Source organism: Bos indicus x Bos taurus, chromosome 5, assembly GCF_003369695.1.
Source record: "Bos indicus x Bos taurus breed Angus x Brahman F1 hybrid chromosome 5, Bos_hybrid_MaternalHap_v2.0, whole genome shotgun sequence".
NCBI lineage: Eukaryota > Metazoa > Chordata > Mammalia > Artiodactyla > Bovidae > Bos > Bos indicus x Bos taurus.
In genome coordinates, this window is record NC_040080.1 from 49,363,250 (window position 1) to 49,388,331 (window position 25,082).

The window sequence follows — 25,082 nt, forward strand, 5'->3', positions numbered from 1 at the left end:
TAAAAAGATAGCAATAGCACCAAACATCGAGACTGTGGAGAAACTTCATTACTCATATTTTGCTGGTGGGAATGTAAAATGGTGCAGCCTGTCTCAAAAACAGTTCAGCAGCGTCTTTAGAAACTAAATATGCAACTACCATACAACCCAGAAATTGCACTCCTGAGCATTTATCCCAGAGAAATGAAGACATATTCACATCAAACACCTGTGCTGGAATGTTATAGCAGCTTTATTTGTAATAGCTCAAAACTGGAAACAACTCAGATGTCCTTCAGTGGGTGAGTGGTTAATAAACTGCGATCAGGCCACACCATAGAGTCCTAGGCAGCAACAGGAAGAAACAAACTACCAACACATGCGATGACCTGGGAGAACCTTCAGAGAATTATACTGAGTGAGAAAAATCCAGTCCTAAAAAGTTACCTACTGTATGATTCCATTTAAATCATATTCTTGAAATGACAAGATTAGAGAAATGGAGACCCGATTAGTGGTTGCTGCTGCTGCTGCTACTGCTGCTAAGTCGCTTCAGACGTGTTTGACTCTGTGCGACCCCCTAAACGGCAGCCCACCAGGCTCCCCCGTCCCTGGGATTCTCCAGGCAAGAACACTGGAGTGGGTTGCCATTTCCTTCTCCAATGCAGGAAAGTGAAAAGTGAAAGGGAAGTCGCTCAGTCGTGTCTGACTCTTAGTGACCCCATGGACTGCAGCCCACCAGGCTCCTCTGTCCATGGGATTTCCCAGGCAAGAGTACTGGAGTGGGGTGCCATTGCCTTCTCCGAGATTAGTGGTTACCGGAGCATAAAGAGGGAGTTGGGGCAGAAGGATATGGGGGTAGCTAGAAAAGAGCAACATGAAAAAAAAAAAAAAGAAGGACTTCCTTGGCGTCCAGTGGTTAAGACTCTGCACTTCCACTGCAAGGGACCTGGGCTTGATTCCTGGTCAGGGAACTAAGATCCCCAAGCCAAAAAAAAAAAAGAGCAATTCGAGGGAGCCTTAGGGTGATGGAAATTTTCTGCATGTTGACAGTATCATGTCAGTATCTTGGTTGTGACATTTAACTGTCATTTTGCAAGATACTGTCAGTGGGGGAAGCAAAGTAATCTCTCTGTATGTTTTCTTACAACTGCATGAGAATCTACAACTGTCTCAAAATAAAAAGTTTAATTTACACAAGGTAAATTTTTAAAAAGTGGGGAAATAAAACTTAAGAAGTGTACAAGTCACAAGGGAAAAAAAAAAAAGCTGCATAGTTCACATCTTGCCCTTGGCTAAAGTCCCCAGTGGTGTTCTATTCAGTGCACGTGGAGGAAAACCCAAGTGCACCCTGGAGAAAGGCCCGAAGTCTGACTTCACCTCTCACACTTCCTCCTGCGTCCCTCCACTTCCAGGCACTCCAGCACACCAGGCACATTCCCACCAGTAACTTCGCTCCTCCAGGTTCCCGATCCCCCCGAGTGGAGTGCTTTTGCTCCAGGCCTGTGTGTGGCTGGCAGCTTTTCCTCACTTAGGTGGTTGTTCACACACTACCTCCTCTGGGAGACTTTTCTTATCATCCTGTCTAGATTAGACCTTGCCTGCCCCACCCCCCGGAGACTACATTATTGTCCAAGATCATTTTTTTTTTTTTCATAGCATTTATCTTGCTTTCACCCTCTTTTGCTGATTTATGTCCTTGCTTTCTGTGGGTCTGCCCCTTCCCTGGACACAGTAAGCTCCAGGAGGGTGAAGAACATCCCACCACTGCTGTAGCCTAGTGGGCACTCATGGCTATGGAATGGATAAACGTCCAGAAGAATTATGTATGCGAGAAATGGCCAGAAGCTCTCTTTGAACAGACCTATTTTTAAACAATGACTGCATTGTTCTACTCCTAGGGAAATCTAGAGAAACTGAATTCTTTAGATATTTAAAGATAAAATTTAGAAGTGGGGATGGGACTTCTTCGGTGGTCCAGTGGCTAAGACTCCATGCTCCTAATGCAGGGGTCCCCTGGTTGATCCCTGGTCAGGGAAGTAGATCCTATATGCCACAACGAAGATCGAAGATCCTGTGTGCAGCCACTAAGACCTGGTGCAGCCAAATAAATAAATGAATAGAAGTGGGAGCAAAAAAGCACATCTGCAACCAGATGTCAAGTAACATCTGACCAAGCACGCGTCAAAGATGGGGAGAAAGCATCCGCTTCACTTGACCGGATGGCTATGATTCTCCGAGTTGACTGCAAAGTGGATTTATTAATATTTACAGGAATTCTATATTCTTGTTCACTACTCTGATAGAACCAGATGTTTGTTCACACAGAGCAGCAGACATGATCTGAACACGAATTTATTAGTGGAGAGAGCAGGAACAATGCATTGCTACTCATGCCTTCCAAGAGGATACTTTCTGAGGGCAGAGCTTTGCAGCACCTTCTCAACTCTCTGCCATCATCTCTCTCCAGACATCTTCTGACCACAGGAATATCACTGTGCTTGGAGAATGCTTGACTTCACCCTGTAGCCACCAGAAACTGATCACCTCTTTTTTGCCCTCTGTAGAACTGTGGTGTTGGAGAAGACTCTTGAGAGTCCCTTGGACTGCAAGGAGATCAAACCAGTCAATTGTAAAGGAAATCAGTCCTAAATATTAATTGGAAGGACTGATGCTGAAGCTCCAATACTTTGACCACCTGATGCAAAGAACTGAATCATTGGAAAAGACCCTGATGCTGGGAAAGACTGAAGGCAGGAGGAGAAGGGGATGATGGAGGATGAGATGGTTGGATGGCATCACTGACTCGATGGACATGAGTTTGAGTAGGCTCCAGGAGTTGGTGCTGGACAGGGAAGCCTGGCATGCTGTAGTTCATGGGGTTGCAAAGTGCTGGACATGACTGAGTGACTGAACTGAACTGAGTCAGTATTAATACCACATCTCCCAAAGTCCCTAACAGTCTGTGAGTCTCCTTCCGTTTTGTCAGTTCATTTGTGTAATTTCTTCTTAGAGTCCACATACAAGGGATGTAATATGGTATTTCTCCTTCTCTGAGTTACTTCACTCACTATGACACTCTTTAGGCCCATCCATGTTGCCACAAATGGCATTATTTCACTCTTTTTAATGGCTGAATAATACTCCATTGTATATATGTACCACATCTTCTTTATTCATTCGTCTGTCAATGGACATTTAGGTTGCTTCCATTTTGGGAAGGTCATGTACACACTGCTAGATTTAAAATGGATAACCAACAAAGACCTATTGTATAGCATATGGAACTCTGCTCAATGTTATGTGGCAGCCTGGATGGGAGGGAGGTTTGGGGGATAATGGATACATGTACACGTATGGCTGAGTCCCTCCGCTATTCACCTGAAAGCGAATTGTTATTGTTAATTGGTTATACCTCAATGTGAAATGTTTTTGGTGTTAAAAAAATACCACAATTCACCAGTAGGGGTTGCCATTGACCACCCCCATTCCCACCTCTCCCCCGTTAGGGAAAACCTGACTTTAAAAAAAACAAAACATTTTTGTTTATTACTTCATGCAGTGAATATACTGGAGGAGGGCATGGCAACCCACTCCAGCATCCTTGCCTGCAGAATCCCATGAACAGAGGAGTCTGGTGGACTACAGTCCATAGGCGTGTAAAGAGTCAGACACGGCTGAAACGACTTAGTACCAAGCATGCTGTGAATTTACAATTTATTTGCCCATTCTACGTTAATGGGTATTGGAGGTGTTCCCAATTTTTTCCTATCACAGGTAACATTGCTATGGACACCCTTGTTGTGCATATGTGCTCAGTCATGTCTGACTGTGATCTCATGGACTGTAGCCTGCTAGGCTCTTCTGTTTGTGGGATTATCCCAGCAAGAATACTGGAGTGGGTTTTCCTTCTCTAGGGGATCTTTGCAACCCAAGGATCGAACCTGCATCTCCTGCATTGACAGGTGGACTCTTTACAACTGAGCCACCTATTTAATATGGACACTCATATATATATGTTACAGACATACAGGCTTTCCTGTTGGTCATATAGGGCAAACCTGACTCTTGAATGTGCCTTTTCCCAGACTGTCGTCTCCTGACCATGAGTGCTCCTGCCCCATCCCTGGCTCCCCGTCCCCTCCAAGATCAGGACAGCTGGACGGAGCAGGCTCTAGTACACGTGCATGTGTGTGGGTTAAGTCACTTCAGTCGTGTCCAACTCCGTGCGACCCCACGGATCGTAGCCTGCTGGGCTCTTTCATCCATGGGAATCTCCAGGCAAGAATATTGGAGTGGGTTGCCATGCCCTCCTCCAGGGGATCTTCCCAACCCAGGAACTGAACCCCCGTCTCTTAAGTCTCTTGCATTGGCAGGCAGGTTCTTTACCACTAGTGCCACCTGGGAAGCCCGCTCCAGTCCATGTCTCCTGCCAAAGGCCCCTCCCTCCTTTCTTTTAGGCCTCTAGCTACTGCCATCAGCTGCTGCTGGGTGCTCGTTGCGGGGGCGGGTAGTGGTTGAGTGGGACCCAAGGCACCTGCGGGAGTGCTAGCAGTGTTCTGTTTCTTGGTCCAGAAGCTGATCACACAGGTAAGTTTGCCTTGTGAAAATTCATTAGACTCCACAGCTATGACCTGGGCACTTTCCTGATGTATGCCATACTTCAAAATAAATTTACTTTAAAAATCCATAGAGTAGGTCTCCTTAATACACAGCAGGCCTTAGTAATTTCTGGAATTCCCATTACAGCCCATAGAAGGAAAAAAAAAAAAAACAAAACCAAACCAAAAACCAATTACAACACCAGACCCTGGGAACAGACCCAGCAATGTTTTTCACTAAGGTGGCCTCTTAGGTAATTTCAGGGCTTATCTATTTATTTCTTTTCAAGCTGGGGGGATGGGTGAGGGCTGAGGGGCAGGGAGAGTTTGGTTTTGAAATGCTTCCAGTGGGTTCTGCTCTTAGTGGAATCGCTGAGGCTCATTACCTGAGGCCTGGCACACCTGCTCCCATTCTGGGTCTAAGTGGGGCTTGACATCAGGCACATATCCAGCCCACAGGGGCCCCTAAGTCTCTGGTGCTAATGAGAATAACTGAAGGGACCCACACTGGACTCTGGGCCAGGTGCTCCGAGGCTCAGAAATCAGCAGGACATGTTGCCGGGGCTTTGCTGTGGGCCGTCCCCCACACCCTACAGAGCAGGCTGCTCCACACTCCCCTCCCGCCTCTGGCAGGGAAATCCATGCAGCCCTTTTGGTTCAGAGGCCTAATTCCCTGACACTTCACAGCCTCCACAGGTCTTAGAAGGACCTGTTGTGCAGGGGTTGCAGCATTTTCCCGATGCTGGGAACGAAGTGTCAACAGAAACGCAGGGGCCCTTGAAGAATGGGTGAGTGAGCCTTAAGGGCTAGGCACGTGCTGTCCTCAGACTTGAAAAGCCTTCTTGGGGCCTGGCTTTCCAGGGACCCCTGTGGGGTCTGCATCCAAGGCAGTTACACCCATTTCCCTCTTCCCCTTGAATTCCCAATGTCCTATGTCCTACTGTCTGTCCAGGCCCGCCCTGGTCTCAGCATCTCAGTGACACCTTCCCCCAACCTTCCCACACTCCTCAGAGCCTTTGCCACCCAACTTAACACTGTTTCACAAGCCACCTCAGGTACCCTTGGGCTGTAGCACCCCCACTTTTGTGCAAGTTCCCTGGCTGCAAGGTATCCTTTACTTTGTCCCATGTGCCCAAGTGCCTGGGACGGAACATGTGCTCAGCAGAGCAGGTGCCTTGCGAGTGGCCGCACAAGCAGCTGTAAGCAGCCAGGGTACCAGACCAGTGCACCAGAGCAGTGACTGCAGGGTTCCCACCCGAGGGGCAGGAAGGCCAAGATCAGAACCCCCCGGCTGTGCTCTCTGCCCACAGGAGCCCCTCGTACCTTGCTGGCCTTCAAGATCTCAAACATCAGGGGCAGGCCCTGGGTGACCAGCTCCTCCGTGTACTCTTCCTCCTGAATGGTCTTGAACTCCTTCAACAGGCACTGAATGAGAGGTCTGCGGTGCTGCTGGAAGGCGATCCGCAAAGACTCCAGCCACGTGTGCAGGGTCCACGGGACACCTGGAAAGGGGGAGGGCGGGGTGAGGGAGGGGAGGGCAGACAACAACCAGAGGAGAAGGCGTGTTTTTATGTGGAAGCTGGCCTTTCCTGAGGACATTACCAGATCATGAGACCAAGAGACTGCCTTTCATTGCATAGAGTCAGAGCTGTTTTGTTTCTTCTTTCCCAAAGACTTGCAGAAGTTAAAATTAAAGGTCATAATTTGAGTCCGTTAACTATGGGTATCTAGTTGTACACACTCCTCGTGTTATTAGGGGCTGCTGCTGCTGCTGCTGCTAAGTCGCTTCAGTCGTGTCCGACTCTGTGCAACCCCATAGACGGCAGCCCACCAGGCTGCCCCGTCCCTGAGATTCTCCAGGCAAGAACACTGGAGTGGGTTGCCATTTCCTTCTCCAATGCATGAAAGTGAAAAGTGAAAGAGAAGTCGCTCAGTCGTTGTCTGACTGTTAGCGACCCCATGGACTGCAGCCTACCACGCTCCTCCGTCCATGGGATTTTCCAGGCAAGAGTACTGGAGTGGGGTGCCATTGCCTTCTCCATATTAGGGGCTACATAGTTTACAAAGTATAATCACCATGTAGAATATTGAAACTGTAATGCAGACTGCAGCCTTCTGAGTTCTGACCTCTTCCTTCCCCATCCCCTTTGCCTCCATGCCCAGAGCTTCAAGCTGGTGAAACCCACAGTGGATCTCACTGTCAGCTGCTCTGGCCAGGGAGGGCATTTCCATTTGAATATGAAGACACAGGAGGATACCGCTGCCGTGTGCAAAACATTTCCATCTGCAGGCACTTCATCAGGTCTTCCTCCCTTAATAGAAATCTCTCCAGCAGCTGATGGCTGTGACTCGCTTCTCCCCCCACCGTGAGGCTGGGGCACCTGGTACTGCTTATAAATGCACCATTCAGAGTCTTGAGCCTCAGAATCCAGCTACACAGGCTGCCAGGGGAATGGTATAATATCCCCCATACTCAACAGCCACTCTCCGAGAGAGACAAGTTTCCAGAATAGCACTGGAGGCCTCAGCCTGCCTGACCTGCTACACCCTGTGCTTGCAGCCCTTGCTCCGCCCTGCTGTTTCTGGGCAGGGCTGGTGCCATTAGCTGGGTGAGGGCTGGGCTAGCCCATTCCCCAGATGCATGGAAGAGATGTCCCTGGGCTAGCCTGCTCAAGGGAGAGACACCCAACTTTTCCTTTGGCATGGCTTTGCTCCTGTAGTCGGGGGAGTCCCACTAGGGACCGGATGCCCTCATCCTAGCTGATGCTAGCAGCTGCTTCATGGATCTGAGTGCTCTCAGGCAGCGATTCTCCAACCACTGGGAACCACCTGGGATGATTGTTAAATATAAAGATTTCCAGCCTTTATCCATCCAGACCCTCGACAGCAGAGCCTCTGGGTGTAGGGCCTGGCAATCTGTATTCAGACAAGCTCCCCAGGTGATTCGGATTCCTAACTCAGGGTCCAGGGTTTGGGAATCGTGGAAGGGTGCCTTGAGGATGGGTTTCTGGGGCCGGCAGAATGCTGCTGTCTATGGGGACCATGTGGGGCCTTAGCCCAGAAGTGCTCCAACCAGCAAACGAGAAGTTCCCTGAGCTGCAAGGGGTGTGTGCACAGGGGTGTGTGCATGTATGTGCGTGCATATGTGTGTGTGTGCACGCGCATGTGGGTATGTGACCTGGAGCTGGGTGGATGCACCGTGCCCAGTGGTGGAAGGCCCCCAGACTGACCTATGCTCCTGATATCAATTGTGACATCCACGTAGCCATGCTCAGCGCTGTGATACATGGCCTCCCTCAGGGCTCTGAGTTTCGCCTTGCTGTTGCGGCTGGCGCACAGGGGGGGCGGGGCTGTCTCTGCCAGGTCAGTCCCCTCAGCCAGAATCTCCTCCAGGGACAGGATATCACTCTTCTCCTTCTCTGGCTGAGCGAGCAGTTTGCGGAACACATTCCTGTCAATCATAAACCCAGAGAGGAAGACACTCAGAGATGCAAGGGCTGTGCCAGGGTGGGGGCGGGGCGGGGCGGGGGATGTGGGGAACCCTCTCAACGTGGGACAAAAGAAGAACGGGACAACTCTGGGGTGGTGGTTTCAGAGGTGTGACCAGGGCACTACTGGTTGTGGCTGGAGCAGATGGTGGGGTGGGACTGGCTGCGTTTCCTTGAGGATGACTTGGGCTAAGTGCTTTCCCCAAATATCTAGAAGGTTCTAGAACTCTGCCTTTTTAACAGTCTGCCTGCACTCCCCCCATGGTGAATTTGCTTCATTTGGGGTTGCGCGTAGTAAAATCTGATGGGGTAAATCCTGAAGGAAATGTAGATGGGAAGTAACCAAACATGAGAGGTTTTATTATTCTTTAAATGGATTCTTCTCACTTCGTAACAGGTGATGTGATGAACTCTGACCAACACTGGCAAAGAGTGACATCTGTGAGATGAAAGCCGGTTGGGGAAGGACCCGTGGACGTGCAGTGTGTGAAGTTGGCCAGGCCTGGACTGCCTCTGGGCCCCACATCCAGAGATGCAGTGAGTCTGGGGTAGGCCTGGGAATCTGCATTTTTAACAAGCACCACTTGGGACCTCATGGCCCATCCTAGCCTACCTGTGTCCATGGGCTGCGGCCTGGCTGAAAGAGTTCATATCACCCTGGGGGGTGGTAGAAATTCCATTCCTGTACATGGTTCCTATCAGGGGGTCCGCGCCTCGCTCCAACAGCAAACTAACCAGTTCAAAATTTCCTGCAAGCCCAGAGAAGGGGGTTTGATAAGAGAATCAAGCAAACACACAGTCACAGACACATCAAGGGACAGGGTGCTGGAGCCCCTTGGCTGGGACGAGCATCAGAGACTCTTACCTACGGCGGCTGCAAGCTGGAGGGGCGTTTCTGAGTAGTTCTCCTCGCCGTGCTCCACAGAGCCCTCCACCTTGGCCCCAGCGTCTAGGAGGAGCTGTGGAGGAAGAGTGGCCATTGAGATGTTTAAAGGACATGCCAGGAAAAGCTGGTGGAAATCAGTGTGGTGCCAATGTTCCTGCTGTCCTCTGGGTCCATGACCACGTGCACAGGGGGAGGGCAACTGCACCTCAGAGGGTGAACTGAGAGCCTCTCACATCTCCTAGGGCCTCAGACCACTCAAATCGCTCAAATTGTGGTCCATGGACAGTAGCATCAGCATCCCCTGGGAGTTTGTTTGAAATGCGGGTTCTCAGGCTCCACCCCAGAACAACTGATTAGAATCTGCATTTCAACAAGCTCTCCCGGTGATTTCTATGTACATTAACGTTTCTAGAAGCACTGAGCTAGAAGTTTGTGGCGCCACACTGCTAGAGAACTTCCTCTGGGGATCAGTGACAAAAAGCCTCAGAGTATTAGAGAGGTCTCTTAGAACCATAGAATCTTAAGAGTTCTGAAGGACTTTGGGGATCACTGGGCCAACCAGGACAAGAATGCCTTCTGGAACATCCTAGAAACTCAGCTTAGCAAATGCTGAGCTTCCTGGCCAGCAAGATCAGTGAATAAAGTGGCAGAATGAGCTTCCAGGAGAGCTGCTGCGTATGACTCCATTCTGTGCATTCTTTAGGATATCTGGGCTTCCTAAAAATGGAGATTCTGTCCATGCCGGGTCTCACAGTGATGTGCTGTCAGCACTGCTGATGTAAAATGAGGGGGAAATGCCTGTTTTACCTGCACAGGACTACCTGAGGGCATAGTCAGGAGGGGCTGCCTACTTGGTGCTCCATCATGTGTGCACCTGCAGCAGAGAGGTGACCTGACTTCCGTTTGGCTTTGTGTGGCTGCCCGCTGCTCTTATTCCTGATTTAAAGGCTGGGGATGCCACTGCACGTTAAGGGATGTTATTCGTATCCATTAGGCCACCCTCCAACCCTTTCTTTCTTAGATTCCTCTACTAGGACTGGGCTGGTCATGATGTTCTACAGGCAGAAGTCAGCTCTTGGTGTGACACGTCACACGCTCAACCTCCTGAAACATGCCTTTGATGTGTGTTAAGGATTCCCATGACCTAGGAAACAATAAAGGATTCCTATGGAACTCCAAGATTGCCAAGGGGTCCCTGACATACTATTTTCTGCTCTGTGTAATTCTAAGAGGCTTGGACCACATAAAAGGAGGGGAGTTCCTGATGTACCTGAAACTCAGCATTCACTATGGGGCCAGATGTGGTCAGGGAACTGGGGGGTGCCGATCTCTTTTTTCCAATGAAGTAAAGTTTTAAGATCTAGAGTGAACCGAGTTTAAGATCTAGAATATACTGGATGGCTGTCCATTGAATACCAACTCTACAACAACCGGAAATGGTGAGGGCAAAACAACTTATGTGCCCAAAGGATCTTGGATGAGGACATCTCTCCATATTTGGGTATCTGTTTCAGAAGACACACAAGAAAACCCTACCCTAGACCTCTTATGTGGGATTCTCCATAAGTGGGATCCAAGCAAGTGTCATTTGGAACCACTTCCTTGGTGGCTCGGCTGCTTCTTTCCACTGGTTGGAAACCCCTAGACTCTATGCAAGCACTGGGGTCACACCTAAGGGAAGTTTCTAAGGTCTCACACCAGCCACGTCTTAAGTTCACGTTATGACAAGTATAAATGAAAAAATCCACAAAATCATAGCTCAGGCCCCACCTTTGAGCCATTGGGAACAACTTGGTAGGTTTGCCACTCTGTGTGTAAGGCTGCATGTAGGTATGTGATAAGTTCATATTGGTTAAAGCCAGGCCATATAGATCATTCCATATAGTATTTTCATTCATATGATATGAATGTGCTGCATTTCATTGCAATTAACCAATATGAATCTCTGGGGGAATAGGCATGCCGGGAGAGGTACAGATTTGCGTAATGAAAGAGGTACAATTAAATGTCAGATGTGGATAGGGAAATACGTTAATACCTGAACTACAGGAATATGTCCATGCAACACAGCAAAAGTCAGAGCCGTCCAATGGCGGGTCTCAGGGTGGACGGATGGATATTTATGAGGAGTACTGACAACCTATAAACAAATTGAAATTATTTTCAAAATGTAACCTTCACAATACTTAGACTAGCAAATCTGACCTATCTGTGGCTGGGCACGCGGGCTAGAGATGTACAGAGGATGTCCTGGAAGGCGCCTTGGGCAATGCTGGAGACATACAGGGTAGTGACTTTATATCCTCTGTGCACAACAAAAACTCCTTTGCTGCTCATTGGAAGAGAGTTAAATGGGTGACTGCTGACCACCTCGAAGGAGTCTTGAAAAAATTGTAATGGTGGCTACAGTGAACCAGCTCACCTGCCTGGCTCCTCTTCCTGCTTAAGGGAGGGCAGGCTTCTGAGAGCTATAGGATGTCAGGTGAGGCCGCCACCATCACATCCACATCTTTAGGGGAAATTCTTGGCAGTGGCAAACCCCACACCAGGGGAGGTCTGCTTCAAGCTTCCAAGTCAAGCAAGACCATCGCCCATCTGATGGAGAAAGATCACTGCCTGGTCACAGCTCCTCCCACACTGTCCTAATTTCATATTTCTGCTGGCTTCCTGGTTGACAAGGACGCTCATGCTACTGGAAACCTAGGCACAAACCTTCCTTGGGCACGAATGAAAAATCTGATATTGGTCTTCCCACATGGGGACCTCAAAACACCCCAGACCAAGAGACAGGCTGCAGGACAGACAGGTTAGGACCCCGTGGGATTGCCTGTCACCCATCCATGGCTTTTCTTCCAAACATCCCCGGGGCCATACAGCTGTGATGTCTGCTGCTTTCAGAAGAGTCGAGTTCACTAATCACTGGCTAGGCAAGGACCTTGAGCTGGGAGCTATGGGATGGGCTAGAGGACCAGAGACCCAAAACTGAGGAGCTCTTGCAGGGATCTGCACGGTGCTTGGGGATTCATAGCAGGGAACAAAAATCCCCAATACTTGAAAACCTATAAGATCCCACATGGTTTTGGATCCAAAACCATATCTACTGCCTGTTTTCCTCAGATGAATATAAAGCATTTTTTTTTTTAAAGCACAGTACTAAGACTACAAGAGCATCTAATTTTGAACTAAAAAAAAGTTTTCAGGAGTGGCTGAGTTAGCACTTCAGCAAGTCCATCAATCTTCCCAACCTCTGAACTGCTAGAAGAGAGTCGGTTGTTTTATGTCTCTTTTTAGTGAGAGTGGGTCCTAAGACAGCATAGAATATGATCAAGAAGTATAATTTCACCTATCATAAGCCCTGAGGGAGGAACCAATATTAACTGAATTCAAAACTGATGCTCCTCTATATTTATTTCTTCCAACAACTGTCTGAGATGGGTGTAATTATTCTCCCATTTCACAAAGGGAAACACTGTGGCTCAGGAAGGTGAAACTACTCGCCCAAGCAGAAAAGCAAGTTACTAAGATGCGGCAGTTTCAGAATTTGAACCCACGTATCAAATTCTGAAGCCTGTGGGGGCATGCTTTCCACTATGTCACACGGCCTCGAGGAAGCTCTGCAATTAGCTTTAAGACCCGTGGCTTCAGCAGGCCAACCAAGTGGGCCAATCAGTATTCGGTGAGGGAGGGTGGAAGAACAGGGGACGTGGATCAGCTTTGTATTTGGCAGTGGGAAGGGCTGGTGGTTCGGGAAAGCTCTCTCTGCCGGATCCCAGGAGGAATGGATCAGTGGGAAGGATCAGAGACTCGGTATTGCTGAGCCAAGGGAAAAGTTAGAGCTCTGTGCAGCCGCATGGGTTGTTTTAAAATGAAAAATGCTTGCAGGCAGCTCCTTGGAGTCTGGTTGGGCTGGGGCCTCAGGATGGATGGAGGAAATCCAACAGCTGGTCTGACCTATTTGCTGGACTGAGCACCCTCAGTGGTGGCTCTTGAGAGAGAAAGCCCCCCTCTCTTTGCTCGCCTTTCCCGGGGACTGCCAGGCCCAGGGGCCCTGCAGCCCTCTGTACCCTCACCTCCACATTCAGGTCAGCTCCGGCATCCAGCAGCATCTGAACCATCGCCTCGTCCCCACGGACACAGGCGTACATCAGGGGGGTCATGCCCTGCGGTGAGTTAAAAACCAGAGAACGGAGAAGGTTTACAAGGTGGCTGTGTCACTCGACAATAACAAACGGAAAATCTTACTCATGTGAAAGAGACTACGCTTGTTCTCCGAATCCAGCATTCTAAAGTAAATGTACAGCCCTACAATCCTCCATATTTTGAAAACCAATATGAAAGCAAGAAGAGAAACATAAATTGTCTTTTTTTTTTTTCATTTATCTGGGCTTAAGTTGGAGGATTTTGTTTGTTTGTGTGTCTTAGGGTGCAACAGATCTAAGAGTGTTTGCTAAAACAAGTGGCTGGTTTAACTGAAACCTCTTAGGAACTTTCTGGATTCTGTAATATCAGCCCTAAGCTATCTGATCGGTAAATACTGTTTCCATGGCATTTTCTCTGTCAGGATTTAACAAGTGTCGTCTTTGCTCTGTACGGCCTGCTGGTCAGTGTCAAATGAAATTGGTGCCTCTGAATATGACCTCAGCACTCATCTGCTTTGACATTATCATTTACAAGCAAAAGGCAAGAGAATGAGGAATGATTTTCAGGAATTCCATATTTGCCCATGATTCCTGCTTATTACAAAGTACCATAACCAACAGGAAGTAAGGGGTGGATTTTTCAATAAACAGTGCTGTGAAGAAAGCTATGTGGGAAAGTGTTAAAGTTAGAGCCTTATCTCATACCATACACCAAATCATTTACAGTTTGATTAGAAATGTAGAGAAAAAAATTAAAACCATAAAAGACATCTAACTGAATCTGTTTCTAAAAGGTATAAAGTAATGGAAGAAAGCACAAAAGAAAGTCTTGACAGCATTGAGGATGTGAGATTGAAAACATAAACAAAATTAAGAGGTAAACAATAAATTGAGACATATGTGTCACATTATCACAAAGGGTTATATGCCTAATATGTAAAGAGCACTTTGAAATAAAGAAGAAAACCAATTAAACTCTAATGAAAAACAAGCAAAAGAGAGTAAAAGATTAACAGGGTACACATAAATAGTTGGAGAGTGTGTACAAGGAAACAGTCCCTGAGGAAGTAATTTGAGATTGAAGACCTTAAGATAAATTGATGCATTTGAGCAACTATTTCCACTTTAAAAAATTTCTCTAATGAAATAATCAGATTTGAGCAAAGACTTGAGTAGTGAGTATATCTCTCTCAGTACTATTGATTTAAGTAATTTGAAACAATCCAACAACTGAACTATGTTTAACTGAACAAATAATATGACCACTTTGTTAGTTGCTCATTCGTGTCTGACTCTTTGCGACCCCATGGACTGTAGCCCCCCAGGCTTTTCTGTCCATGGAATTCTCCGGGCAAGAATACTGGAGTGCCTTGGCATTTTCTTCTCCAGGGGATCTTCCCGACCCAGGGATCGAACCCAGTTGGCCCACATTGCAGGCAGATTCTTTACCATCTGAGCCAATGTATCCATTTGAAGTGATTTTAAAGAGAATATTTAATGATATTATGAAGTATCTTAAATATAAAATACTGAAAAAAAGAAAAAATATAATAAATCCCTGTTTTTTTAAAAAAAATAATGTGTGTGTGTGTATTAGGGCTCCATTGGTGTTGCTCAAAAAAATTACTAGCTAATATCCCATCTCTGGAACTTGCTGCATGAGCTGCTCATGTGAGAAACAGCTCCATCTGTCTTGTGATTTTCCATCTGGGGCTAACATTGAAAGCTGCTGTTTGTTTTCTCCACGCATGACATCTTTCACCCACACGGGGACATCTCCCCAATAGACACACAAGCTCTCTGGACGTCACTTTTAGGGGTTTGGGAGGTGGCTGACTAATTCTGAGGCATCTCCTAGGGTCCTTCAGAATGACTTTTGTGTATCTTAAACATATCCTGAAAGTTTGGTGAAAATCAGCTTGGATTAGTTCCATGATGCACTAAGAGGCCGGCAGAGAACTAATTTTAACCATGCCGGAAAAAGGACTTGAAGGATACATGCTAAATATAAATGATAGTTATTTGGATGATGGCATTATTTCCTTTCTGGAATAAGTCTATTTTTCTCTATTTTCCATTTCAGCTGCAATGATCACGTGAAACTTCTATAAGGATGAACAAGGATACTTTTGTAAGATATTTTAAAAACTTAAAAAATAAAAACTAAGGGAAAAAAACCAATAGGAACAACAACAACAAAAAAATCACTTTTCATCACCAGTAGAGGGAGCCTCTATTCAGTGCCTGCTGTTTCCCTCTTGCCCTAGGGCGGGGCATATGGTGGAGGCGGGGTGGCTATTCAGACATTGGGAGGGCCCATACCTGTTCGCTCATGGTGTTGATCCCATCGGGCCCCAGGAGAGACACTGCCTGCTTCACCAGGTCTGTCCGCCCACAGTTCAGCATCCGGAAACCCAGGTCCTGCTTAAACTTGGCTTCGATGGCCACTGCGTCCAGCTTCCGAGAAGCGCAAAAGCAGTCGTCGGCCCTAAGGAAGGAAGAGATTGTCAGTTGGGTGCCGTGGCTTCATCAGGGTTGTTCCTTGGAGAGCACAGAGTTAGGAACCACCAAGGAGACTTTTCATTTGCTGTTCATGTCAATTGCTCATTTCTAGGCTCCAGTTCCTGGATAAGGGCATGGCAACTCACTCCTGTATTCTTGCTTGGAGAAACCCATGGACAGAAGAGCCTGGTGGGCTACAGTGGTGGGCTACAGTCCACAGGGTTGCAAAGAGTCAGACACAACTGAAGCGACTTAGCACACACACACAGGCTCCATTTAGAATACGGATATCTCTTGATCCTTCCTGCTTTGTAACTGATGCTTAGCCTTGTCTCTCCTCTGCTCCCACAGCATACTGAGCTAAGAATAATCATGGCTAATATTTACTGATTGTATACTCTAGGCTAGGCTCTCTAGTATTGGAGAAGGCAATGGCACCCCACTCCAGTACTCTTGCCTGGAAAACCCTATAGACAGAGGAGCCTGGTAGGCTGCAGTCCATGGGGTCTCGAAGAGTCTGACAGGACTGAGCGACTTCCCTTTCACTTTTCACTTTCATGCATTGGAGAAGGAAATGGCAACCCACTCCAGTGTTCTTACCTGGAGAATCCCAGGGACAGGGGAGCCTGGTGGGCTACCGTCTATGGGGTCACACAGAGTTGGACACGACTGAAGTGACTTAGCAGCAGGCTCTCTGGTATAGTCTTTACATGAGTTAATTCGTTTACTCCCCACATAACCCCAAAAGGGAAGCACCTGCGCCTTTAACCATGGGAAACAGACACAGATATAGGACTCACCCAAGGCTACAGAGCCGATAAGCAGTGGAGCTGGGATGCGAGCCCAGGGCAGTCTGTGGAGAGCTGGCCTGGGTACCTGCTGTGTCACCCTGTCCCCTCACCACAACTCATACTATTTGCCTCTTTCCTTGTTTAAATTCTCCTCCAGCCTGGGGACTTTTGAGAGCAGATACCCTGTCTAACAAGTCTCTGCATCTGGTCCAGACAGCACACAGTATGTGGAGGTATTAAAAATGTTAGCTGAATGGACACGGAAGGCCTGGAGTCTCTACTTCCAAAGTGGAAGCATGGCAGAAATCTGGCAAGATGAAATAAGAGTCCTAGTGGCAATATGCACCAGAAAGTAATCGAGCCAGTGAGGCACGGGGAGCCAGCTTAGGGAAGTGTAGGGAGGAGAGTCAGGGATTCGAGAAAGGCGTACAAATTCTACTTGTAAAGGATGTCACCTTCTTCTCATGGTGAATTATCAAATCAAATGACCAAGCATTTACTGAGTGCCTGTTTGCAAGAGGTGCACAAGGTCCGGAAGGGCAGAGGGCACAGGCCCTGGTCACCGGGGTGCCTCGTGGTGACTGCGGTGACAGGTGATCAGAGACGCGCACCAAACAGAACCGAGGGGATCCAGCAAGGCTTCCTGGGGGGTGCCTTGAGATGTGTTTTAAATAAGGAGAGAGATGTGTTTAAATAAGGAGAGAGAAGGACAGAGTGTAGGAGAACCTGGAGCAGGTCTTGTCTGAGTAAAGGTGTAGACATGAAATGTGGTGGGCTACAGGAGCTAACTGGAGCCCAGGAGCTGAGGGAGGGGCACTTTACTTAATCCTAAGACTATCCTTAAGAGCCACTGAAGGTTTCTAAGCAAGCACGGGAGTGATATGGTTGGAGGGCCAACTCTGGGAGAGAGTGGAGGATGAATTTGAGGGGAGCTGGCCCTAGAGGTGGAGAGATGTGTTAGTGCTAAAAGAACCAGCTGGATGGGAAGAAGTCACTGCTCAAGCAGGAAGTGACAAAGGCTGAGTGCAGGCTGGGAGGAGCAGAGGATGAGGGTTTTGTCTTCTCTATGAGCAGGCACCCATTTCTCAGATGATGGCCCTTGTCCCGAGGCTGGTGAATTCCATGCCCTGCATCAGCGGGAGTCAGCGCTGGCACGGACCCCTTCATATTCCTGCTCCTTGCTGATTCTGGGGGCGGATACTCAGGAAAGGAGCCAGGGGTTTAGAATTCCTGGTTCTAGTCCTGCCTCTAACTAACCCACTTTGTGGCAAGAGGAATGGTTAAGTTTGCCAGGGAACTTTGGTTTTTATTCTTGGGGGAAATGAGAGGAAGTATTGTTCTGAGAGTTTGTGGCACTAAGGCTCCTCAGTAGGGCTAGGACCTGGGGGAAAGAACCTGGGGGATGAAGAGCAGAGGGAGTCCTAGGAATCGACCGAGATGGGTGTGCCCTTGGCCTTTCACCGGGTTCCTGATCTATCCCTCATTTCAGCTGGCAAAGGAACCTTGGAGGAAGGCTGTCCTGAAATAGGAACCCAGTCATAGGTGATGGTAGGGATCTTAGAGGACACTAGGAGTTTGCTTCTGGCCACCAGAGGGAGCTGATGCAGTGAAGATGGAGTCCAGAGAAAGGAAGCTAGATTAGACCTGGGGTAATTTGCACACAGGCCTCAGGGACTGGGCGTCACGCCAGGCCTCCAAGGGCCTATTTGTACAAGAGCCCTGGGAAGAACTAAGAAAGGTATTGCACTTGGACCCAGACTCTGGACTCCAAGATTAAGACTTTTTCACCGCAGGTAGGGGAGCCAAGACCACCCTGGTTGGAAGACTTTCCAGGGAAGCCCGAGAGCTCCCCAGGTGTGGGTGGGGAAGGGCTGAAGATGCCAAGTCTGACTTTAGGCCATGGCATCAGCACCCATGATGAGAAATTCTAGGGCACAGAATGTGGCTGTACGCTAGGGTGTCTTAGTCCAGTTCACGGGAATTTGGACCTGGGGTTCTTATAGATAACGTGGCCAGAGTCAGCAAATAAAAATACTCTTGCAAATACTGAGCAAATTGAACTTTAAAAAGAAATCTGGGCAAGGGTAGAGCCATGTGCCATGACTTGAAAAGAACAGGAAATGAGATCATGGACCCCACCAAAGTGTAGACAGAGGGAGGGGTGGTGCTTGGTGTGGTAGTGGGCTTTATTTAAGGGACACATGTTCTCCACACATTGATTAAGGCAGACACTTTGGCCAAAATGAACAGGACAGAGAGAAGAGGGCTAGATCCTGGGGCACACATCACAGAAGCCTCCAGAAAGGGAGAGGTGGGGCCTGCAGGTGCTATACTGAGGTATCTGGAGCCCCGAGGGGGATGTGTGTGCATATCTCGGGGAGGGGGTATCTGATCTGACTAGTGGTAAGGAAATCTTTCTTGTAACAGACCACTGTCTAACTCTGGAAGAGGTTGCTTTGTGAAATCTTGGGGAGCAAAGATGCTGTGAATTGTCACCATCACTGAATTTGCAATTTCCTCTCCTGTCTGTATCTGAGGCCCTTCTGCTCTCCTCAATGCCTGATTGCCTTTCTTAAATAAGCATCGTTTTTTGTTTTTGGAATCAAGCTAAGTTCTACGAGACTGGATGAAGGTTACTGAGGTGCGTCCTGTGAGTGGGCACCGGGAGGGGCGCTTATGGAAAGACACAGACACCACCCCATGTTCAGGGAGCTCCCAGGCTGGTAAAGCAATAATTCCAGGAACATTAGGAGAAGTGTTTACCAGCTACAGAGGTCCTTGATTTTAATTAGAAAGAGAGAAATGGCAAGAAAATTACTGTCGCTAAGATGATGAGGATGATAATTGTTATTACAGGGAGCCAACATTTATTGAATACTTACTATTGAAATCTAAGCTCTTTCCATGTATTAACTCATACAACCAGCATGACAATGAAGGTCCTCTTGGGGGCCCTGTTCCAGAGATGAGGAAACTGCCCAAGTCATAGAGCTGGTAAGTGACAAGTCGGGAGTTGACCAGGCTGATCTGTGAGCCCTCACCCCGACGCTGGCACTTCTCTGTCATGCTGGCATGCTCACACATACAACTGCCTACTGGACCAAACAGCTTCAGTGGCTTTCAGACCCTCAAACTGAGCATGTCCCAGATGGAACTTTGTATGAACATTTGTCCACACCCACTCTCCATCCTCGTCCTCCTGTCATCCCACCTCCATAAAAGGCACCATTGCCCACCCCAGCGCTCTGGCTGGAACCTCCTCTCATTCCCATATCCATCCCATCAGCTGTTAATGCTGCCACTCAAATCTCAGACCCCAAATCCGCTCACTTCCCTCCACCTCCACGGCTCATACCCTGGTTCTAAACACCAGCATCTCTTGCTTAGAGGTCGTAACCTCAGTTCTAGGAAAGTGCTTGTAAGACAGAGTCTTTTCAGGTCTGGGCATATTTTTAAATCTCAGGTCTGTGATATTCTAGACACTTGCTGACAAACAAGGACTGTCGAGCACCAAGCACAGACATAAGAATTCATCTTTCAGGCTCAGAATATGACAGAACTTTGGCTTGGGTCATTAGCACGGGAGGACTGGAAAGGGACAGTTATTCAGGTTTTTATATTTTGGAAAGTCGTCTTTTGAAATATTTTAGTAAAAGTTTTCCATGTGATTTAATTTGTCACACACATACAAAAGCACTTTCATTCTTCTCTTTATCTGAACCAGTTTCTCACACAAGTTGAGAGTGAGCTTAAAACCTCTATGGGGCAATTCCTTGGTGGGCCAGTGGTTAGGATTCTGGCATTTTCATTGCCAAGGGTACGGGTTCAATGCCTGGTTAGGGAACTCAGATCCCACAGGCTGCAGGGTGGGGCCAAAAAATTAATTAAAAAAATGTCTAAAGGACCATGTTCTGCCTCTGCTTAACATCTTTCAATGCCTTCCCATGTACTGAGAATAGACTCCAGCTCCCCATGCATGACCTGCCAGGCTATGGGGTGCTGGCCCTGACCTGCTCTCCAACATTCTCCTTCTGCCTTCATTCTCACTAGCAACTCGTCTCTCTCGTCTGTCCCTTCAACTGGCCAAGGTCCTTCCCACCTCGAGGACATTACTTGCATAGTTCCCTCTCGCTAGAATGCCCTTCCCCTGGCTCTTTGCAGGCCTGGATCCTTCTTGCTTCTCAAGTGTGAGCTTGGATGTCCTGTCCAAAGGACGTCTTCATTGACCATCTAAAGGAAGGCAAATTTCTCTCCTATCTTTATACACCTCAGCTCCAGGCCAGTTTCATCTGTATCCTTGTTAGCACTTTTCACAGCCTCTGACTATTTTATTGATATACTTTTTCACTTTTTAAAAAGCTTTTTTTTTTTTTTTTTTGGCACACTTTTTAAATTAATTTTTTTGGCCACTCTGTGCGGCATGTGGGATCTTCTGACCAGAGATCAAACCCATGCCCCCTGCATTAGAAGTGGAGTCTTAACCACTGGACCACCAGAAAAGTCCCTGGCACACTTTTTAAAAAAACTTTTTATTTTATAATGGAGAATAGATGCTATGGACTTTCCTGGTGGCTCAGGGGTAAAAGAATCCACCTGCCAGTGCAGGAGACATGGGTTCCATCCTTGGCTCAGGAAGATGCCCTGGAGAAGGAAATGGCAACCCACTCCAGTATTCTTGCCTAGGAAATTCCATGGACAGAGGAGCCTGGGGGGCTATAGTCCATAGGATCGAAAAAGAGTTGAACATGACTCAGTGACTAAACAACAACAACAATAGCTGATTAACAAAGTTGTGATAGTTTCAGGTGGACAGCAAAGGGACCCAGTCATACATATACATATATCCATTCTTTCCCAAGGGCTTCCCTGGTGGTTGAGTTGGTAAAGAATCCCCCTGCAGTGCAGGAGACTCAGGCTGGGGAAGATCCCTTGAAGAAGGAAATGGCAGTCCACTCCAGTATTCTTGCCTGGAAAATCTCATGGACAGAGGAGCCTGGTGGGCTACAGTCCATGGGGTCTCAGAGTTGGACAGGACTTAGAGACTAAATCGCCACCACTACCACCATTCTCCCTCAAATTCCCCTCTCATCTGGGCTGCCACATAACATTGAGCAGAGTTCCCTGTACTATACAGGAGGTCCTTGTTGGTTATCCATTTTAAATACAGCAGTGTGTACCTGTCCATCCCAAACTCCCTAACTATCCATTCCCCTGTGAGCAGGTCAACTTCCTGAGGGTAGGACCGCATTTATCCTCTTATCTGTTGTATCCCCAACAGTGCCTGAAGCCTCATGGCACTAACTGATGGGTGATCCATGCATGAACCACCATTCGTTCTTGGGAACAGATCCCAGGAACCGCCTGTTCATCAAGAATCCCTTGGTCATGCAAAATAAGTAATTGTTTTGGTTACTGAATTCTGCTAGCCCATGCAGGCAGGCAAACTGAAGCAGGTAAGAAACAATTGCCATAAAGGTCTATGAAAACACGACTTTCTGTTCAACTGGGTTTGTTAGAAAATTTAACTCTGCAAAATCTTAGTTCCTGCAGCATTCCTGTACACACGACTCAGAGCTCCATTTACTCTTTCTGGAAAGTCTTGAGGGATTGGTCTTAGAAGGACCAGCAGGTCCCCCTGTGGCCTGGACAAATGTGTGTGCCTGCCCACGTGCAGAATTTATTTACGCAGAAGTCTACTAAGCCAGTCACCTGGGGCTTTACCAGAAGGTAATCAACCCTGTGGTTTTCCCTTTGAGTGACTTTCAGTGATGCCATACAAAATCTGATCAGTTTAAGTAAGAGGTCAGCTACCAAGGTGGTCAATTTCTCTGATTTCTCAAGGGCCCCGGCCCCAAGAGACTATTTTCGGTATTTCCTACCACTTCAGGAACATGACTTCAGAAAGATGTTTTCCAGGAGGCCTGCAGGCCTGAGGACTGCAGTTAATTGCACTGCCTTTTCCCTCTGGGAAGGAGGCGGTATTGAGGCCAGAGCTGATACATTCTGCTGATATCTTTTTTTTTTCCCCTTGATGCACTCCAACTGACAGATTCAAGCTGGTGAAGCCTCAGACACATTTTATTCATTTATTAGTTTTAACGCTAGCATAGAGGTTCCGAGCATGACCTCTGGTTTTTCCCAGCTCTACTATTTAGCAGCTTCTTGATCACAGGGCAAGTTATTTAACCTCTGTGTTGTTCAGTTTTCTCATCTGTAAAATGAGCTTTTAGTAATAATACATTCCTTGTAGGACTTTGGGTGGGGATTAAATGAGATAATCCATGTACAGTGTGTGGAAGAGAACAGAGCTTAGCACACAGCACTCATTAAATGTGAGAGATCTCATAATCATTATTACAAATCACAAAGCGAGGTGTAGACTACAGAAAACACACTATATTTCAAAGAAGCAGATTCACAGACATGGAGACTAAAGAACATTTTAGGAATAGCACTTCTTAAGGCCTCACATTAGACACTGTATCTAACAAACTCTACCAGAATAAAGGCAGCCCTTTTCCTAGTGGGGAAACCTGCCCCAAGAAGGGCTGCCATTCCTGTCCTGTGTGCTTCTGCAGGCAAACTGGAAGTGATGACAACAGCTGGGCAGGGAGGAGGGATGGGAGTCACATTCGACGAAAGCACAGTTTCTGGAACAGTTCAATAGCAAGAAAAGGCAGAACCTCTCAGGATGCGGTCGGCCTACCCAGCCAGGCTCCCAGACCCCTTCACCTCCTCCATCCCTAGGACCAATCCGGTATCCGGCAGCTTCCAGGTTCCCTGAGCTCCAGTGGAACGCTGCTAAATTCCCTAGGCTGTGGGCTCAGAAGCCAGACTGCCTGGGTTTACCGCTTGGCTCTGCCCTCACTCACTGGTAACGCTGCACAAGTGACTTAATCTCCTTTGTGTTTCTCCTGCGTAAAATAGGGACACTAACATTACATGCTTTACTCATCTAACAAAGACTTAGAAAGCAACGACCATGGACCAGGCATATCATAAATTTTTTTTACAAATATTCACTTGTTTAACTCTCATGATAACCCTATGATTGAAGTCGCTTAGTCATGTCTGACTCTTTGTGACCCCATGGACTATAGCTTGCCAGGTTCCTCCGTCCATGAGATTTTCCAGGCAAGAATACTGGAGTGGCTTGCCATTTCCTTCTCCAGGGGATCTTCCCAACCCAGGGATCAAACCCGGGTCTCCCGCACTGCAGGCAGACTCTTTACAGTCTGAGCCACCTGGGAAGCCTCAATAAACCCTATGAGAAAGGCATTACTGTTATCATGAACCTGTCTTACAGATGAGGAAAATGAGGCACAGAGTGGTTAATTAACTTGTTCATTGTCACACAGCTGACAAGGCGGAGTCAGGGTTTGAACTCAAGCAGTCTGGATCCAGAGTTGGTCCTACTGACTAGTCTTACACTGTCCAGTTCTTAGTGATGTGCTGGCAACCACTGGGTTTCCAAAGGGACTCCCCATAACCCTGGGACCTGTACCCCCAAAGGCCTACACAGTTCTCACAACCATGACCTCCTCATCAGTGATAATTAAAAAGAAGCTACGCTTCCTGCATGCTCATTATGTACCAGGTGCTGTGCGAAGTACAGCACCCACCACTTCAAAGGAGTCTCTCCTTGAAGGAACTGTTGCTATCATTATTCCCGTAATACTGGCAAGGAAACTGAGGCTCAAGTCTGAGCGACCAACGCCAAACCTCTGAAACAACGCAGGAAGCGGAGCCCAGGGCCCAGCACCAGACTCCACATCCCTGTCTGGCTTCTTCCTTGCTACCGGGGGTGGGGAGCTTAACCTCCCTCAGCCTCCGTCCATTACAGCCTCTGTCTGTTACACTCTGCAAAGCAGGCGTGACAGCAACAGTACTCACTGTCTCTATCTTCAAGGAGGATTAAACATGATACTTTTGAACTGCTCAGCACAGTGTGTGACCATAATTGCCCAATACATGGGATGCATACTTAATACGACACTATTATGTTATAATTGCAGGTCCTCTTTCTAGGGATTTAATCAGGCCATCTGGAATCTCGGTCCCCCTTCCCCATCCTCCAACTGAACAATCCTCCAGTCCCAAGGCAGGTCTTTCCTCGCCCCCACTGACAGCTTCAGTTTCCTTGTGTATAAAATGGGGGTGTTGAGTTAGTCAAGCTCTTGTGCCTCCAAGCATGGACATTCTTTGAGTTTTTGATGGGTTTTCTGGTGCTTATATACCACTATTTACTGGGTGACAGCTTTTCTCCCTGACTCCATCCTGACATTTTAATTCTCAGTTTTTGCTTTTATTTCATGCAAATACTTATTACTGCAGCCAAGAGGGTCTCCTGGGAGAGAAACGCATCTAGTTTCCCAGCTTACTGGGCGCTGGATGAGGCCAACCTGGGAGGAAACAAGTCCAAGAATTTGCCAGTTTACACTTTTATTCAAAAACAGCCCAGTGGTTCTCGAAGAGCCACAAGGAAAGCCACCCTCTGTCTCTGCCTGGAAGGGAATTTTAGGAAGGAGGGACAGATGCCTGGCCTAGGAGCAGAGGGGCAAACTATAGGTCAGTGCATTCCTAACACCCATGTTGCTCACCAGCACAAGGTTTGAAAACAGCTGGAAAACTTTGATGTGAGGCATATACATGCCTCGTTCTTGTCTCATTTCCAGTCGAGTCCACTTATTGGTGTT

The 25,082-nt window shown here is 47.7% G+C and overlaps 1 protein-coding gene across 3 annotated transcripts in view; it reads right to left on the reverse strand.

Annotated features, from left to right (window-relative positions):
• BTBD11 (BTB domain containing 11) overlaps positions 1–25,082 on the reverse strand; it is a 333,614-nt gene that overhangs the window by 39,627 nt on the left and 268,905 nt on the right. For 2 of the 3 annotated variants that reach the window (XM_027541878.1, XM_027541875.1), the window contains 7 exons: positions 15,416–15,581; positions 13,025–13,114; positions 10,993–11,094; positions 8,934–9,027; positions 8,682–8,817; positions 7,811–8,031; positions 5,904–6,082 (listed from right to left, as the gene is read on the reverse strand). In XM_027541878.1, the coding sequence (XP_027397679.1) occupies positions 5,904–6,082; positions 7,811–8,031; positions 8,682–8,817; positions 8,934–9,027; positions 10,993–11,094; positions 13,025–13,114; positions 15,416–15,581 (988 nt within the window). The remainder of the gene's footprint in view (positions 1–5,903; positions 6,083–7,810; positions 8,032–8,681; positions 8,818–8,933; positions 9,028–10,992; positions 11,095–13,024; positions 13,115–15,415; positions 15,582–25,082) is intronic. The other variant, XM_027541876.1, reaches the window with a different exon arrangement.